The sequence below is a fragment of the Ischnura elegans genome, chromosome 11, assembly GCF_921293095.1.
Source record: "Ischnura elegans chromosome 11, ioIscEleg1.1, whole genome shotgun sequence".
In the NCBI taxonomy this organism is placed as follows: domain Eukaryota; kingdom Metazoa; phylum Arthropoda; class Insecta; order Odonata; family Coenagrionidae; genus Ischnura; species Ischnura elegans.
This window is the reverse complement of record NC_060256.1, coordinates 67,312,532-67,329,025: the sequence shown is the minus strand read 5'-3', so window position 1 is coordinate 67,329,025 and position 16,494 is coordinate 67,312,532. Positions and strand designations below refer to the sequence as shown.

Below are 16,494 nucleotides of genomic sequence, written 5' to 3'. Positions count from 1 at the left end.
CATAAGGAAAAGTTACCTCTCACGATGAATTTCAACAATCGCCAGTACAAAGTAATTCCATAGTTCGATCTTTATTCGATCCAAGCCTGGTTTATCATTTTAAGTATTCGTCATCAAAGATGTCACGATGACGGTGAAAATATTTGTAGGGAAATAGGTGAAACTTTTATTGATCGTCATCTCCAAACTTAGCACCTAATTATCTTCCAAAGTTTGACTCAGCTATATTTATAGTACGGTGTGCAGAAAATGATTAAGTGAGTGCAGAGTTTTTTAAGAACTTCACGCATAGTTAGATATAGTGCATCAAAAAACAAATTGTATTTTTATAGTACGAAAACTACTTCGTGAAAAACCAGGGAAAAAGATGGAAGATGGAATTGTATTTATTTTACAAGGAACATTGTGAAAGGGACAAATGTGAAACTTGACAATAAAAGGTGGATCAGGACAACCAACGCACCAAATTCTTCGAAGCTATGGTCACTGGACTGTTAACCAATGGCTTTTACTACTTCGTGATATTTATTAACCGAATATAAATGATGAAATAACGAAGTCGCACCATCATCAACTCATATCACTTACTATCCTACGGGTTTTTATCTTTCAAAACCATTTCATCGGCAACGTATGCTCCTTGCATGAACAAAGATTTCATTATGCGATTTCTGAACTTTTCTTATCAATCTTCAAGTATGAGATCATCATTCGACGTCACTGATATCTATTTAAATCCTAAATGGAGAAAAAATCAGATCAAAGAGAAGGTTTCTTTGATTATTTTCCCGCTGCAAATGTTCCGACGGTGAAATAAGATTAAAGTAACGCTATATCTCTTTGCACATGCAATTTTGAAAGGGCGGCCATCAAATGAGCCTTGGGATAAGAGAACGATTTATTCAAACTGGTTACATTTTCGCACCGAAGCAGATGGATCGTACTTAAAACATTGCCCACGAAAGTAAAATAGCAAAGGTTGTTTCAAAAGTTTGCATGCTTGTTTCATGATATTTTTATTTTCTCTCATTACTTTATTCTTTTCCATGTATACTGAAGGATGAAAACAGCATCTCAAAATACCTGTGATAGATAATATAAGTTGAAAACTTCAATGCCCGTCTAAAATAAGCATCTCGCGCGAATTAGCACTCGAGCACGAAATAATTTTAAAGTTATGTTCATATAATAGAATCTCAATCTAGCTCAAAGCAGGATAAGTGCCTGTAACACTATCTCATGTTTACGCCCATTTTATCCCAATTCATGAGTCATTATGATGGCAATATGTACTATATGACGCAAACAAAAAATTCACTTTCACAACAAATTTTATCTGCCAATATATTTCATACTCTTTTTAAAAGATAATCAGAAAAAATAACCAAACATTAGGGAGGTATAAAAATTGTGGAAAAAGCAACTACCTTTTATCTCAATATAACGAACTTCCACTATATCACGCCTAAATCGGTTAAATTTATTAGGCTTAAAAATTTTGAGACATAATGACTAAGTTTCGAAATAGAAAGGATATTCACCGACTGACGCTAACGAATTCTTATACTCATATCCTATACGATGCATCTTAAGAGAAAAAAGAACTTAAAATAAAGGCTGACGACATTATAATTTCGTATTATAAAGAGAGCACTGATTGATGGAATCTGATGCATCAAGGAAGTAATTGCAACGAAATGTATTTCGTTATTCGTTCGTATTATAAAGAGGAAGTATCCATAGGAAATTTCTTTTAAACATACCACTGACTAATTGAATCTGATGCATTAAGGAAGTACTCAGCTTATGTGATGTGCTCACAGTACATTTACAAATAGTTAAATCTAAATCCCAGTTTTAATCCCACCCTTCACCATGATGAATGGCAGTAAATCACAGCGCTGTTGGGAAATTGTAATCGTACAATCACGCACCTACGAGATGCGCATTAATGCGATTGAAAATGGGTCACAAGTCGATCTATTCACTATTCCCGTTTCGTTAATCCAAATACAACTGTTCTAGGTAGACATTGCTCCCACGGTTTACCCCACCTTTCCCCACCTCGAAAAGCAACCTTCTTATCAGCAACATCTCTATATATACAGCCCGAAAAGGTGATGATCAACCGAGACCGCCATTATCTCTGCATCAGCCAACAGACTACCGTGAGGAGTGTGAGATTCACAACAGCTGGGGCTTCAAATCGAGTTAGCGTAAAATAGATCCTCTTTTTCCCGAAGATGAGGAATTTTGTGGTCGGAGTTCTACTCTTGCTCGCTGGCAGCAGCTTCGCCGTCGAATTCGAGGACTGCAGTAAGTAATATTTCCGCTTATTATTCCTTAAACAGAAATCATTCCCTCTGTCGCTCAGTGATTCAATTCTAAGGTTGGCTTGGATACCAACTTAAGAATTGATAGTGGAACTCTGTAGCATGAAACGTAATCACTGATACACTAGTATTCTATGTTCCACAAATCTTTAATGATTTAACACAGGTTTTGACAATATATTCTATTTTATTCTCATTCTCACTATACCTTATCTCACTCTCAAAGTTGAGAATGACATAGTCATTTAAACTGGGTCAGACTATTAAAACATTTGTGGAACATGTAACATTATTTTATCTGAGATTATGTTTCTATGCTTAGTAAGGTGAAATTAGATTTCACCCCTAACTAAGTTACAGGCATGTGAATTTCACACATTAATGGCAAAGTTCCTTTCCCAAGAGGGTTGTGTTTGGAGAGGTTGAAGCAATTCTGAGCAAAAAAAATAAATCGATATGAGGGAAAAAAATCTAGGCATTCCAGATTTTTAATCGCTGAAAACAACATATTTCAACCCTTTTAGATTGAGTTTTCTCGCTATGAATACTTTGGAGTGGTTCAAATACATGGAGGGAAATTCCCAAAGGCGAGGACCTTGTGGCCGAAAAAAATGCTTCCGCTCTTCATTTCATCCTAAAAATTTATTCTTTGCCTCCTCTTCTCCGCTTCCCAAACCTCAGTTCAAATCTTTACCTCGGTTGGAAAAATATCTCAAAACCTTATAGCTTTTTAATACCTACCTTCTCAAACTAGTGAAACTCGTGATTTACTGTAAAGGGAAGTCCTAGTGGCGACTTTATGAGAAGGATGATATAGAGATTTTTCTTTAGACAACACCCGGAATGACAGATCTTTTCCCTCCTCGAACTGTTTCCTGTAAAACGCACTATGTATAAGAGGATTGGAGTACATATCCTGGTAAATGTAACTTATACTGGATGTAATAGCTCACTTCATTGGTAAATAATTTGAGCAAAATTAATTTTCACAACTTTTAGTAAACGTTAAGGAAAAGGGTCCGATGTGGTAAGGGAAGAGTGCATAGTCAATTATTAGGTTTCAGTATACTGGTTTAGCGTTACTTGAGAATATTTTTTAAATATTCTGTCCGTTAGGCACTTTGCGAGATACATGTAGATATTTCGATTCTTGATACCAATTAACTTGGTCTTGCTCAAATTAATTAACACGTTCACAAATGTAAATAAGAGCGGTAAGTATAATAACAAAACTACCCCCAAGATATTTAAATATCCTTAAATACCAATTGCAAGAAGAAGAGGATGTTCATTTCTCCAGATGCCACACAAAGGTATATTTTCAATGGATGGATCTTAGAGTGGATAAATATACTTATTGAATTAAATAAACTTGAATCGTATGCCTAAAGTAAACAACAAAACTATCAACCCATACAATAGTATTGATGATTCATTTAGTTTTATAATATTCAACCGATATTTCAATCAGTTACGATAAAACCCTAGAGCATTAATTGTTAACGTAACGGTTTTTTCTTGGGTCAGGCCCAACTAGTGCAATATAAACGTCTTGGAAACGGCGCCTAAGTTCTATGGATGTCTTTTCTTTACAATCTTACGTTACTCGTCACTATTTGTCCACTCTAATACCATTTTCTTCCCCATTAGTTTTCCATGTGTCCGCTCGTCTTGTGCATATAACCAAAATTACTCCAAAAAAAAATATTTACCCTCCATATATAAACCCTTTCTTTAATAATAATTAATTTTCAAATAAATCCCATGAATATGTGTACCTTTTTGATTTCAAATATAATTCTTGTGTTTGTGCTTTTACAAAATTACCTGCTACCTTACGCTCAAATTCATAATGCAGGTAATTCATTAATAAGGCAAATGCCTTCCTACTCCGTAATATAATCTCGCTAACTTTTTTTTAATTATTTTACTACAAAATTCAGGGAATAAATCAAATAAGTCATAGCCTTTTTAATCTGTTTAACTCAGCATCTTATGGATGGAGCTGATCCCCTTGCATTAGATCCCCATCTAATTCTTTAAAATGCATATCCAATAAACTGTGGAGTCAGTTACGCGAAATGCTGAGAATCGACGAGATCGTTTCTCGTTGGTCGAATTTCTTGCCCGACGAATAAACTATTTCCTATTTGAAAATTTCCCCCGATTTCAGTTGTATTCATTCATTCATAGTCTTGCAATCCTAAGATCGGTATACTGCATCTCTCCATTTCTCCCTATCCCACGCCTGTCCTTGTACCTCCATGAGGCCCTCCTACCTCATTTCCTTCTTGATCTATCCTAGATACTTGTCCCTTGGTCATTCTGTGGAATGGGAATCGGGTTGGTGGCGTAGCTAGAGTGTTGGCTTCCCACCCGGCGGGCCCGGGTTCCAATCCCGGCAGTGGCAGAGAACTTTCAGAGACTGCCCGATCCCTGCTTGAGTGTTGTGTGGAGGACATTTCAAGCGTAACACTCCGTCCGTCGGATGGGACGTTAAGCCGTGGTCCCCTTGGCGCCTTTCGTTAAGAGCAGGCTAATGCCGACGCCGGGTTTCTCGCCACCCTTCCTTCCATACCCTAACCTCATGGCGCAAATGACCTCAGCTGTCGGTCGCCTCCTCCAAATACCATGCCATACCATACCATCATTCTGTGGAGAATTTTCCATCAGTTATTCCTTCTATAATGTTTCCCACAAATCTGCCGTATCACATACAGGTGATTGAACGATCTACGTCCGTTTAACAGTTGAAAGAAAATATATTCTCCAAGGCCGTACTCTTTCTTGGGAAAAAAGGAGGGGGGTGGGAAGTTGGAAGGATGGCAGTGAGGTGATACACAAAAATTAAGCTTAAACTCTATGAAACAAATAATCGCGCAAGCTCACTCACTCACCTAGCAGATATGCTCTAAGGAACAAATTTCCGCGAAGGTCTCAATCACACACACTCAGGTTTGCGAAGCTTCCGCTAACGCCAGTGATCTACTCACACCAAAGAACAATATAAAACCGAGAAATTGACGCTCTCACTCACGCACCTCGCGGATTTGCTCCAAGGAACAAATGTCCACGTGGAACACACGCACTCACACACACAGGTTTGCGAAGCTATTGCTTACGGCATTGACCGTCAAACACACGCGAGTTAGGGATGGGTGGAAGGGTTGTAAGTGCCCATTCTCTTTCAACTGTTGTATCACTAAGTGGGCGTGTTCTTCTTTGGCCTCCTCCAGCGCCAGGTTTCGAAGGCCTCTATCCTTTTATGATCAGTTCCTCTAGCGGTCCAAGTTTCTGAACCATAGAGTGATCCATGGAGTCCTTTCTTACCCTCCTCTTCTGTATGCCTCTTCGTTTCATGAATATGCAGCGAGCGTATTCGATCCGGTGCAGAAAGACTTAATCCGCGAACTGAATAAAATGCAAAGGAAGGCTGCGCGTTCCGTCAAAAACTGCTACGGGCGTACAGACAGCACTACCCTGATGTTAAGCAAATTAGGGTGGGAGTCCCTGGAGACTCGGAGGCTGCGCGCTAGGCTTAGATTGCTTGGACAATTGAGAATAGATATCTTTATGAGCGACACAGAGAACATACTATTAGAGCCCCAATATATTTCCAAGACCGACCGAAGCGATAAATTAAGAGAGATATTTTGCAGATCCGATAGATATGCGAACTCCTTTTTCCCCCGAACCATAAAGGACTTTAATAAATGCCAGTCTTAATTTCGTTAGAGCATTTCCTTTTTATGTGCAAATGGCTAATACCCCCTGCCACACGCTTTTTAGGCGGCTTGCGGGGTAGTATGTAGATGTAGATCTTCCTCACCCCATCCGTCCATTCCATCTTCGGCATCATCCTCAAGCACCAGGTCTTGATGGCCTCTATTCATTTCTCATCACTTTTCTCTGTGGTCCACATTTCTGAACCGTAGAGAGCCACTATTTTTTGTATTTTTAGGAGTATAAAAATGGAAAACCTCATATATGCATGACCGAATACTTCATATATGTATGATTAAAATACTAGCGGCCGATGTAGATACTTGGCGATGTGTCATAATTTGTTATCTATTATTTTGGGGGTATGTATTCCCTGCTAGTCATAAATTTAATACATCAGGATAGCCACTGTTTTCTGCTAACTACATCGCATAAAACGAGTCAGCATTTCTTCAAAATATGGAAGGTGGAACAGATCAACTGCAACTATTCGTGTTCAACAATATTTGGACCTTAGTTTTTGAGGAATTTACTGTTGCTAGTACAAATTTTGCTGCCACTCATTTCATGCCCAAAACTTTCTAAAATATATCATGGTATGAACCATTCAATATTCGAACATCATCAGCGACTTGAGTGATTGTGATTCGAAAATTGTTCATAACCACTTCTTTCATATTTTCCACGTTTTCATCGGTTGTTGATGCTCATCATCTTCAACGCCTTCATAGCTATCTTGATAACGCTTATACAGCTCGTAAGTTCTTTCTTAACTCATGCCAGTCTCAACATTGGCCACTTATAACATTTCACACACTTTATTACACTTTTGTACCGGAGGCTTTCGGGAGCAGCTACGTATTGCGCTTTGTTAAGTGAGCTTTAGCGGCCATTGCAGGTCGCATAGCCAAGCGATAAAGTACTAGTGATTCTCGCAGCAAAAGCCTACGTTTTATTACGTAAGATCTGATTCTTTCCCGGCGAATATAGTCGAAGATTGTAGCTAGTTACCTCTTGAATTGTAACAGGTGATTAAAAACTGAATTAAATGATACATAAGTAACTGTAACTGAGACCTGATACATTTTTAATTACTTTACTTGCCTCTGAATAGATTAAATGACTGACCAAAACAATCTAATTTCTCACAGGCCATGCGGGTGAAGTGCTTGCTGTTGACATCAACAATTGCCCCAAACAGAGTTGCCCCGTGACGATTGGATCAACGGCCAATATATCCATCAGTTTCACCACAAGTAAGTACCTATCACCAAATTCTACCCTTTTTTCCAGCTATTGAAATAGCCAAAATCCCCAAACGAGTCATTTAAAATTCCTAAAATCCTTTTCAAATATCTTTGCAACGGGCCCATTCGTGCAAGCTTGGAATGTTTCGAATGACGTCGCACGGAGGTAGCACCTGTGACACTATGAATGTGGAATGGGAAGATAGAGAGGCCGGCGTTGCCATTTATTCTCAATTTGACAGTGATTTCTTAATTAAAGTGAATATTTTGACGGTGAATGAAATCTAAAGGCTGCCTCAAAAACATTCTATCCACCTGCCAACTTACTCACGAAGCGTACACCACGGAGGTCTGAAAGCGACTGAATTTGCCTGAGACTAGAATCAGCACATCGCATTTTCATTGGTTCCGGGGTAGTCACGTGCCCTCCGCCCTCAGCCCCGGAAAATTTTGAACGAGCCTCTCAGTCGCAAAGATATTTAAAATGAACTCAAATTCTACATTATCAATAACACGCTTCAACAGGGTAGGTTCCTTCACCAAAGAAAACGAAAGGCATTGATTGCGATTCGTTATCCACCATTAGTGTCTTCATAATGTACAAATTCTTTGGTTTTAGAAACCTCAGTTTAGACGAATGTTAATGGTCAAATTTAACCTTTTGAAAAAGGCCAGATTGGCGCTCATGCGATGCCACTCCACGTGACGTCACAGGGGCCCAGATGCTATGCGAGTAGTCAGAAGTTTTGCATCGCCTGAGATTACCAATGCATGCATGACGCAAAGAACTCAGCGAAACGTCTCTTAATAATCACCTATTAAAATTGCCTAAGGTCGTAAAGTTTCCTTCGTTTGATAGGGAAATAATAATCCTTATTTAAGCCAAGCGCTACCTGCTAGCTGGTTACTCGGGGGGAGGAGTTTTGGGGGATTAACCCCCTCTAGAACTCAGAGAAATTTTAAAATAATCCATTTTACTCAATTGGATAAATATTACTTCTAAAATAGAGTAAGGATTAATCAAATATCCCCCAGAAAGCCGTAAAACTCACCATTTTGAACCATTCATCTTCAAAATTTTCTAGGGAGGACACACGTACCTCACGTATTCCATACCCCCCAGTTTTATGTTCTGCTAAAACCCCTCTAGCCTTAATTCCTAGCTGCGCGCCTGGGTAGTGGAGATAAATATTAAATTGTGGCAATTACCATTTGTAGTTCACATTTAATCATGGATATATCGCATTTCCCCCACGTCAAGCCTTAAATGATTTCATAGTTTCGCGTGCATTACTATGCTAAATTTCCGTCGTCTCAGCCAGATCTAAGAATAATCACGAGGCTGAATTTTCAACGATAGCCTAGGGTTCGATTCTGGTGTCATATAATTTGTTGAGAAACTTTCTTGACCATAGTCTAAATCCCTGTAAGTGCAAGAAAAAATTTGACTTGCACAACATCCTCGTTCACTCAGATAGTTCTCCAAAGCTCTCAGAAACATCCATATCTGGAATATATTCGACTTTAAACGCACACATCGCTATAAGTCAAAGTGTTCCCAACGTGACCTCACTTCCTCCGCTGTAAATCTCACCGCTTTTGCTATCCGAGGTAAAAATAGAATATCAGGGGCACTTTTGTAATCCGTTTTCGGGTTTATTGCTGCGTGGAATGAACTTTTATTGGTCAAATTTTCTTTTCTCCTGCTGGTAACATCGTCAGGAGACTGAATCGCCGCCGACGTTCCCCACAGGAGGAACGAAACATTTAACGTCCATTCGACGTAGGAGTAAACCCGAAAATGGTTTTTCCCCTAACAGCTTTTTTACATAATAAATAAATTTCAATATTTTAATAAAGTGGTACATATACAGCAACACTGCCATTTTAAAGTGCACTTATAACAACTTATATTAAGTAATTAAATAAATTATTTATTACAGTTTTAAATAAAACAAAAAACGAAGACAACAAACATTTACCCATCTATATAGTCATTCATGCGTTAAATATGTTGATGCCAGGTGAGTAAAATTTTTAATTGTCAGAGAAAACGGATCAATATCACCCGGAAGAGAATGTATTAGAAAAGAGAGTCTATGTAATAAAGAGCGCTTAATTACAGATAGCCTGGGTGTACGTATGTGGAGTCAAGAGGTAGAACGGGTGTGGCGGAAGGTAAATCTGATGTTGGAGAAGGAAACAATATCAGGACTGTCGAAGTGGTAGTTAAGGGCATTGTAAATTAATTTTATGTCAGATTGAAGTCCGAGACGGGAGAGACTAGGGAGGGATAAAGAGGATATAAATGCACTAGTAAGTGCCTCACGGAGATTTGAGTTTTGTAAATTTTACAATGTTTGCAAAAAAAAGTTGAAACACTGTTAAGGATGACAAGATTAGTGGGAGCAGACATCGACCAAATTGCCTTAGTGCTGGTGTTATCCTAGTGAACTGGTAGAGTAGTCCTAAGAGTGACATGGCTTTTGATTTGATGGCATGAATGTGTTCAGAGAAAGTTTGTTGTCCACAATAATTCCAATATCTTTCACGGATGGCACACGATTAAGAGGCAAGGAGTCAATTACATAATCAAAATGGATAGGAGTTTTCTTCGCAGGTATTGTCATTGTGGTGCACTTTTTTAAAGTTCAATTTCAGCCTCCAGAGACTGTACCACTCTGTGGTCTTTTTTACGGCATCCTGTGGCATATTAGAATCTACGAGGTTATTTATCTTTTTGAATAGTTTGCAGTCATCAGCATGGAGTAAGGTATTGGCTTGGGAAGAACGGACAAGGGGGCCGAGATCATCAATGAATAAGTTGAAGAGGAAAGGTCCAAGAACGCTACCTTGAGGCACTCTGGAAGTAACGTTAGACCAGGAAGATGAGATACCAGCGAGTATTACTCTTTAGGATCTGTCACAGGATATGTGCCCCCTTAGTCGCTCGATAAGAGAGAAACCCGGCGTCGACAATTCTCCCTACTCCTATGAAAGGCGTCAAGGGGACCATGGTTCAACGTCCCACTCGACAGACGGAGTGCTGCACTCAAAGAGCTCTCCTCAAGGCACTCAAGCAGGGATCGGGCAGCCTCTGAAAAATCTCTTCCACGCAACCTCTACTATCTTCCTATGAATTGTTGAAACCGTACAATTCTTTTATGCTAACCCTGTGTACTGCATTTAAATACTCTGTGCAGAAAAATCCCAGTTTCAGAGATCATTTCATATCTATAAAAATTGTTCAGCTACTTAGTTAATGCATCTTTTCTCAGGTGTGCCGGCTGACAGCGTAAGTGGCAAGGTATACCTGTCAATCAACGGCGTGTTCCATGACGTGGAAGTCCGGCCTGAAGCTTGCATTGCTATAGCTGAGCCTGGTTGCCCGCTGAGTACAGGTGATATCCGGGAATACAAGGCACAAATCAGCATCATCAACGATTGCCCTCCTGTAAGTACCATTCGCGAATTCGTAAAGCCTGAACGGCACGTCATCTTTTTTTTACGCCTTCTTCAGAAATTGGCGGGTTCAAATCACTCTAGCGAAGGCTATACAAGCCCTCAACTTCTATCCTCACGGTCCAAGATGGTCAAGAAAGAATAGCTGCCCCCTGTTCTTAAATGCATGATTTTCACGATTCTGCGAAAAAAGTGCTCATCGAATAAGGCGCTCACATAGATGTATGCGAGGAAAGCGCACAACGGTCAATGTGACAGTTTAGGGTAAGGGTTACGCTGCCAGTAAATGAATACTAGCAGCTTCTAATGAATAATGAGCTGCTTGGGTAATTCAACAATTAATTAATTTTTGAAATACCTAGAGGCGTAAGCACAAACAATATGCACCTTTTATTTTCTGTGTGCTTAATATTCCTATGATAATAGAGGCTGGATTCTTTTGGTAACTCCAAAAGTGTTAACTGCACGATTTCTTTGCAGTGCACTTTTTTTTCGTGACACCAATTGTCATACGCCTATAGTGGAGGTTGATCAGCACAACTTAATCTATGAACTTAGTAAAATGGTAATAAAATACTGGTAAAATACAAAGGATAGCACCGCGATTCGCGAACTTCTACGTTCGCACAGAAAGTGTTACACAGCTTTTAAACCAGTTAGGCTGAGAACCGTCAGAGATTCGAAGGCTATGAGTTTGGCTAAGGTTGCTAAGCTATGCCTCTTAGTGCCGCGGGTCGATATATCAGCTTTTTCTCTCAGCCGAAAAGTACCACGAGCCGAAAAAGCAGCTATAAGGCAGTTAATATTCCGAATTAATAATTAATGCAACTAATTAACTCTTGAATAAAAAATCAGGATTGATTATACAGTTATAACTAAATATAATAAGAGTAAAACAGTCCTTTGCTGAAAACTTATCTTTATAATAACATGTAGGTACGGTAAAGGGTTGCTGAAGTATGCTGTACCTCATACCTTTAATTGTATGCCAAAGGCTCTATGCAATCTCAAATCTTTGGACGACATTAAAATAAAAGTGAAAGATTGGTTAATAAGTGATATTGTAAACTTGTAATTTCTTTATTTTAACCTGAAATTTATAAAATATAATGAATTATCATAGTTTTGTTTAAAAGCCTCCATGGTTGAAGTTGAAACTTGTAATATAAATGCTATGCTCTCAATGTGCCACATGTTGTATTGAATAACTGGAACCTTCTGACAAGCTTAGAAGGACCAAGTTTGTATATGCAAATAAAGGCAATTATTATTTTTTTTAAATAGAAAAACAGTATGTTGGTATGCCAAAAAATGGCATAGGGTGACTCCCTGCTTCAGACGCCGGGTTTCTCTCCGCTCTCCCCTCCATCATGGCAAAAATGACCTTAGATGTCGGTCGCCCCCTTTAAATACCATACCTACGTAATAATAAAAACACATTTTTAAAATCCGAACAGAATTTTAAAAATGCTTTGGTTTCTGTTTTATATAGTTTTATCCAGGGAATACTCATGATAGAGTATTGTCAAATATCAGCCGAGACACCAATGCTCAGTCTAGGATTCGAAATTAATACTTTAATTCAATTTGATATTATTGCACTTTGCTTTCGCTGCACTTCGTCTTTTCAAAAGAATATTATTGTAAAAAAAGGGACAGATTCTCTGCATATGCTTGGAAAATTAAACACGAATATAAAATCGTCAACGTAGCCTAGAGAGAAAGATGGCGCAAACAAAATTACCTTTCTTCCCGGCCAGCATGTGTGTTTAAATTATCAACATTTTATTAGTGATTATTAAAATTTTATGAAATGTGTGTGAATTGGAAATATTCTATTTTAGGGGAAAATGGTAATACATTTACTATTTTTATTATTGAAGTGCTCGACTAAATACTAAATTCCAAAAATTTCCCCAAATTAATTGCCCCAAAATGTATTAATTTCCATATGTAAAGTTGAAATTATTCTTTTGATACTGTAGTATTTTTCTGAATATGTGCATTGAATTCATGAAGATGTGTGCATTATTATTATTACATTATTCTACCGATTAAGGTAGGTTTCCATGGAGTACTAAAGAAGTGAGCTGGGAGCCTCCCTTTCCTTCCAGCGCTACCTTCTTCAATTCACTGTAAGACCTACTTCCTTTCAGTCTATCTAAAAATCCTATTCTTTTCCTTCCCCTCCCTTGTTTCTCTAAAATTCTTCCCTCTAACAGCATTTTCAAAATCCCCTCCCCGCTAAGTATTCGCTCCATCCATACATTCTGTCTTGTCCGTACCTCATCTAAAAGCTGCCTCTCCTCGCCAACCATATCCAGCACTTCGTCGTTCCTTTTCATCTCCGTCCATTTCACCCTCTCCATTCTTCTCCATACACACATCTTGAATGCCTCCAATCTTCTCTCGTCTTCTTTCCTCAATGTCCACGTTTACGCACCGTAGAGCGCTACACTCCAGATCAAACTTTTCACTAACCTTTTCTTTAAACTCTTACATAACGATCCTCTCAGAAGCTCCTTCCTGTTCATGAACGCCTCCTTTGCTAATGCAATTCTCTTCCTAATGTCCTTACTACTGTATCCGTTTTCCTCTAACGTACTGCCTAAATAGTTGAACTGCTCAATCTACTCAAGTTTTTCACCACCCACCTTTATCTTAATTATGCATGAAACCGTATCGTGATCTGTATAGTGTAGTTAATTTAGCATTTGAACAACGTAAAATTATTCCTAATTAAACTACACCGCGGAGATTTCCTGGTCATTCTAACGTCATTTTTCTGTTCTCATCAATTTTAGGTAAAGGCTTCCCTGATATGGATTCTAAGCAGTGCGAAAGAAGATGCTATCGCATGCTTTGCCACTCACATTCACCTCGTCACAGCCTTGGAATCAAAAGCCGCTATTGGACACCCGCGCCAGAGATCATTCCGATCTGGAAGTGCTTAGAGCGAACGAAAATCAGCTGGAGAACTGGATTCAAACCAGCGGATGTTGCGTAACATGCATGGGGGAAGAGTGACGACCAGACATTTTCCATCCACTTTTTTATGAAAGCATATTCTTTGGAGATTGTAGAGTGAATTTGGGCGCAATACAAATATTCAAGTGTGACGAAAAAGACTCGAGAAGTTTTCCTCATGACCGCGTCCCAATTCGTACAAATTTCCCTCGAAACCTTTACTTTCATTGCATTACAACTGGAAACTGAGGAAAAAGAAGCAGTCATTCGAAAAATTTCCATTTCTGTGCTTAATAAAGCAGCCATTGATTCACGTCCTCGAAAAATGTCAGATTGAGGCATAAAAAATGATAGGAAATCGTTCCTTTTAATTTTCATTTAAGCTTGAAGAAATATAATTTACTGTGTTTTTTTTAGGAAACGTTTTATACTTCAAAAGACAGGTCAACTTAAGGCATCAGTATTATGACAAAATAGATGAAGCCGATAGAGTCATCAGACGTGTCCAAAATTACATAAGTTGCTGAGACACCTGTCGTCAATAGCAGAGGGTAAAAATTTTTCACTAAATTTTGCGATTGGTTTCGCATGTTTCCATCCTCGCCCTTTTGAGAGATTACGCAAAGTTTCCCGGACCAAATTTCAACACTGGCCCACCAGTTTGACGAAGGGAAAAGCAAATAACTTATTTGCACCTCGCTAATGCTCAGCTTTCACCCGTCCGGAAGAAAAACAGCTCGTGGGCACAATTCAACGAAATGGCATCCCGCGAAAGAAACCAAAATTTAAAACAGATTTCTTAAGGTAGCGAAAAAGTCTAAAGACCCAAATTACAGAAACATTAACGTTGGGATACTCCCGGAATAGGTTTTTAAATATATAACTCAAATGAGAATTTTGATTCGTTCAGCTTAATATTTGACCGAATTCGTGTTTGAACAGATAGTTCAAATTGATGATGCACTTAATTTTGCACGCTCAGTTCTTTCTTTATAAAATTTTCTCACAATAGCCCATAATGCTTTAAAATAGTATGGCATCCTGAAATTAAATTTGGAAATACGGTTAAGCTGCTTTTAAATTTCCATTAAAAGCACCACTAACACAAACACAGTTCATCTCCATAAATAGTTATGAGTTCTGGCCAGCGTACTAATTAGCTTTTCTTGAAACGTCGTCAGCTTCTGGAAAGGTAGATGCAAAATTTTTTATCAAGTAAATTAACATACAGGCAATGAAAAGTCAAATTATATTTATATAGTACCCGTAATTGGCACGTACAATGACTTCATACAGTAAAGGAAAATCTCCCAAACGAAATATCACGCTATCAACTTCATTTACGCGAATATCCATGCCACATTACGAAGTGCAACAGGAGCTTCACATAATTTTACTATATGTATCCTTTCATTTTCACCTTTACTAACCATAACTCCAGGGCCAAAATAGGGCCAGGGCCAAACGCTGAATACTATATATTTTCATTAGGATTGGCTCACCATTCATGACAAATGTGTGTTCATCAGTATGTGTGAATTTTTGTGTGTTTTTGATATTTATTTAAACGAAGAAGACATACTTTGTATTTTTTCAATAAATATTTATTACAATTGGTTCATGAAGTGCGTCGTTTCGTTTTAATCAACGTTCTTTTATCAATCCGATTTCAGTGCCTTTGAGAGCGTAAACAAGCTCTAATCTCTAGATGAAATGATTGAATCCGAACGATAAGGGATTTTGCGATAAGGACAAGGTTCAAAAAGAATCCAAAGCAATGATTTTTTGCTATTCAATAATCATTCGCTGAAAAAGTTGTCACAACGACAACAATGGCGGTCTAAAGTTTAAAACTCACGCTAATAACATGAAATCGGGAACAAACTGATAAAGAAGCATCAACAGGGGTGCCGACTTACAAAAAATATTGGGGGGGCCCAAACCGGGAATCTTGCCCCGGGAAATATTAAAATTAGTGAGTTTTAAGTTTTTTAAGCATTTTAGAAGAGTCATATGATCAACATTAGAGCCCTGATAACTCGAATCTCGATATATGGACACTCCGGGGAAAATCAACAAGCCTGACACATTTTTTCCTCACACCTATAACGAATTTTTGAGGGGGCTCGGGCCCCCTCAAGCCCCATGGAGTCGGCGCCACTGAGCATCAACAACAAATATAGTAAGCATGAAATCAGATGGCCGGGAAAAAAAAATTTGTAAAACTAAAATATAATTCCATACTAATTTACCGGGTGACAAAGGAAGCACGTCTGTGAGTAATAAAGAGTACATAGGGCTTATTGAAAGGGTTCAGTTGGAGGAATATACACACGAAAATTAACACGTATCGCTTACATGCAAAAAGATCTGCATATCACTGAACAATGAGTCAAAATTAGGGTTGTTAACCGAAATTTATATTCGCGGTAATATGATTTATTATCTTCATAGCTTTTTAATAATTTTTGAGCACAACTGTGAACTCAGGAAGAATTCCAAACCGAGAATATATGTGAAATAAAAGTGAGCCACACACACAAAATAAATCATGAATAAGTTAAAGCGTGAGTTGACAAATTTCTTAATCGACACATGATTCAGAACTTTTCTAGCTCTTCTATCCAGAATTAAAAATCGATAGTAGAGTAGTGTAGCCTCACAAATGACAATCTCCTTCATTTCGAAAAGAACCAATTGCTCCAAAGTGCATCTAGATATTGCGATAGATTCTTCAAATAGGCAACTGAGATCAATTCACT

General features: G+C 38.4%; 1 protein-coding gene across 1 annotated transcript; it reads left to right on the top strand.

Moving 5' to 3' along the window:
- Positions 1–2,117: 2,117 nt before the first annotated feature.
- LOC124168414 (NPC intracellular cholesterol transporter 2-like) lies at positions 2,118–14,530 on the top strand. Its single transcript, XM_046546634.1, has 4 exons — positions 2,118–2,316; positions 7,208–7,312; positions 10,582–10,757; positions 13,570–14,530. Exons 1-4 carry the CDS (start codon positions 2,244–2,246, stop codon positions 13,717–13,719), a joined length of 504 nt encoding a protein of 167 aa, XP_046402590.1. The 5' UTR covers positions 2,118–2,243; the 3' UTR covers positions 13,720–14,530.
- Positions 14,531–16,494: the final 1,964 nt, after the last annotated feature.

Coding starts and splice junctions, on each gene's coding strand:
- LOC124168414 (XM_046546634.1), top strand. CDS start 2,244: ATGAGGAATTTTGTGGTCGGAGTTCTACTCTTGCTCGCTGGCAGCAGC. Junction 2,317..7,207: donor CGTCGAATTCGAGGACTGCA/GTAAGTAATATT, acceptor AATTTCTCACAG/GCCATGCGGGTGAAGTGCTT. Junction 7,313..10,581: donor ATCCATCAGTTTCACCACAA/GTAAGTACCTAT, acceptor ATCTTTTCTCAG/GTGTGCCGGCTGACAGCGTA.